Consider the following 2,692-nt stretch of genomic DNA (forward strand, 5'->3'; position numbering starts at 1 on the left):
ACCCGCCCCGACTTCATCCCCAAGAAAGTCCACCTCGACGGCGGTCAACCGGAGACGCTCCTCCTCCTCCTCCTCCGCCGCCGCCGCCACCGCCGCCACATCGACGATGAGGTACCGCGGAGTGAGGAGGAGGCCGTGGGGCCGATACGCGGCGGAGATACGAGACCCGACGTCGAAGGAGCGACGGTGGCTCGGCACCTTTGACACGGCGGAGGAAGCTGCCTGTGCCTACGACTACGCCGCTCGAACATTACGTGGCTCAAAAGCTCGCACCAACTTCACTTATCCGACGGCTGTCGTTGTTCCTGAACCTAGGTTCACCTTCTCCGGAAAGAGATCTCAGCCGTTCGTTCCGCCGTCCACCCACTTGATCTCCGGATTTTACGGTGCATCCGCTCCGCAGAGGATTACTCCCTCCCCCGACATGTATCGCTTCCGCGACGTTTTCACTCCCACTGCTGACGCCTCGTGTTCGTCTCGTAAAACGACCCCGTTTTACTCTCTCCTGAACCTGAACCATCCCAGCTGCTCAAAACTCCCCGCCGTTTCGCCGCCGAAGGTGGAGTCGAAAACGGCATGCGTTTCGACGTCGGTCAACGAAGACAACGCGGAGTACTTCCAGCACGAACCGTCGGATACAGGTCTCTTGCATGAGATTGTTCAAGGGTTCCTAAAGTCTCGGAACAAACAACATTCCGAGAAGAACCCTCCGCCGCCGCCGCCGCCACTGACACTTCAAGAATCTTCCGGTGACTTCTCAGCCTTCTCCGACGTCTCCTTCGACGTTTACCAACAGACAAATCCTCACCCGGGCACGGTGATCAAGAACGATAGGCTTGATCGCTATGGGGATTTCCAAAACAACGACGCCGGAATTTTCGCCGGAAATGGTGGTTTTGTGTACGGAAACGAGATGGATTATTGTCAGGAAACGACCATGTTCGGAGGTTTTGGTGATCCTCGCCGGAGTTTATAAGTTGCTTTCGTGCTAGGGTTTTATAGATCTTGGGTTGTTGGTGATCATGTTGGATCATATATTATTCAGAGTTGTTATCTGCTTTATTCAGTGTTTTATTATCTTAGGCTTAAGCATATATAGTCGAGGTCCGTAGTTAAATTTTTATATGCAAGTTTCATATGCTTGAGATAGGTGAATTAGGGTTCATGTATAATACACGCGTAGTGATTAATATCAATTATTATTATTATTATGAGTTTGTGATTTCCCTGATTTGGTCTCATCGTAAGCTCTGGCAGCGATTTTTGGTTATAAATGCCGTCTCTAAGAGAGTTGGTATTTCATACTAAATATATTAATAAGTTTAATGTATGATTATAATTCCAATACTAATGTCAGTTGCGCCAGAGGTTTCGGTCTCCTCCATTTTGGGGTGTAAATAAATGTGGTTAGAGTTTTCGGAAAAGACATATTAGGGTTAAAAAATGCACATCTTTCCGTTGTTAAATATCATATCTCATAGGGTCTTATTTCATTGAAATCAAACGTATTTGTTCTAAGCGACCAACATAATATGAACCGCATGGTTCATCGTGTTGCTATGTGACATCTACGATCTCGTGATTGTAACATTGCGAGATAGGATGAGGATGGAGAATGGCCGATATAAATATATCGAACACAACGAACTAAAACAGATTTGAAAATTGTTCAAGTATGATTTCGTAATGTTAGAGATAATTTAAAAGAATTTATTAAACTACTAATAAAAAATAATATTCACCTATCTTTTCGGTTGAATTCTCGAAAGAATTTAAAGTTATACGTATTCGCTACAGAATAATCTAATTATGAATGACTTAGTGAAAAGTATTTTTCGCTATACGTACGAATGATGACAAAATACGGGGAAAGATCTCGTATAGGTATGTGATAACAGTTTCTCAATGGTTTTGTAGTTTAAGAGTTTTAGTATGTATTAATTAAGAGGCGTTTAGGTATATGTACCGCAATAGACGACAAAAAATATGCAAGTGTTAATGTAAGTGTGTTTATATTCCACGTTAAGCTGTTTAAGTGATTTGGAGAAGAGAAAACGGATTTGGATCAAGAAACTTTGAATTCTACTAAAAATACCTTAAATATTATTATTACTTATAATTATCTCAAGAGTTTGGTTATGGTTCATGAAGAACAAGATAAAAGATGGTATATATATCGTTTGTAAAGATGTTGGTACGAAGGGAAAATATCGGTTTTATATAGATTTGTATATCGTGAATAAAGTGTAGAATGCGAGAGGAAAAATGATAAATTTGGTTAAGTGGACTAGATTGGTATCCACATAAAGTTGTCTCATATATACGGCATTGATAACTGTTTATAAAAAAAGTATTTAAGGAATAATGATAAGTGTAATCCAAATAAAATTGGGTTATAATTATTGCTATTTTTTTGGAACGTCTTTGTGCTTGTGTATATAATATATTATATTTTAAGCATGAAACATTTCCTGTGTGTTTGGGTATTTGTCAATGTGTTTATATTCTTTTATCATGCATGTGCTAATTAATTGAATAATTTTTTTTTCTGACAATTTTTTTGCGGGAAATTAATTAAGCACCGTGGATTTACGTAGAAAATAGGTCGTGTGGGTAATTAAAAGACGAGGACAAGTGGCCAAAGAGGAGAAAAAGAAAAAAGGCTACATCTAAGATTTAGGGTTTATGTATA

At 40.3% G+C, this 2,692-nt stretch overlaps 1 protein-coding gene across 1 annotated transcript; it reads left to right on the plus strand.

Moving 5' to 3' along the window:
• Positions 1–106: 106 nt before the first annotated feature.
• Positions 107–976, plus strand: LOC104825729 (ethylene-responsive transcription factor ESR1). The gene has a single exon (XM_010558100.1). It carries the CDS (start codon positions 107–109, stop codon positions 974–976), a length of 870 nt encoding a protein of 289 aa, XP_010556402.1.
• The last annotated feature ends 1,716 nt before the right edge of the window (positions 977–2,692 follow it).

This window comes from Tarenaya hassleriana, unplaced genomic scaffold, assembly GCF_000463585.1.
Source record: "Tarenaya hassleriana unplaced genomic scaffold, ASM46358v1 Cleome48, whole genome shotgun sequence".
Classification (NCBI taxonomy): Eukaryota; Viridiplantae; Streptophyta; class Magnoliopsida; order Brassicales; family Cleomaceae; genus Tarenaya; species Tarenaya hassleriana.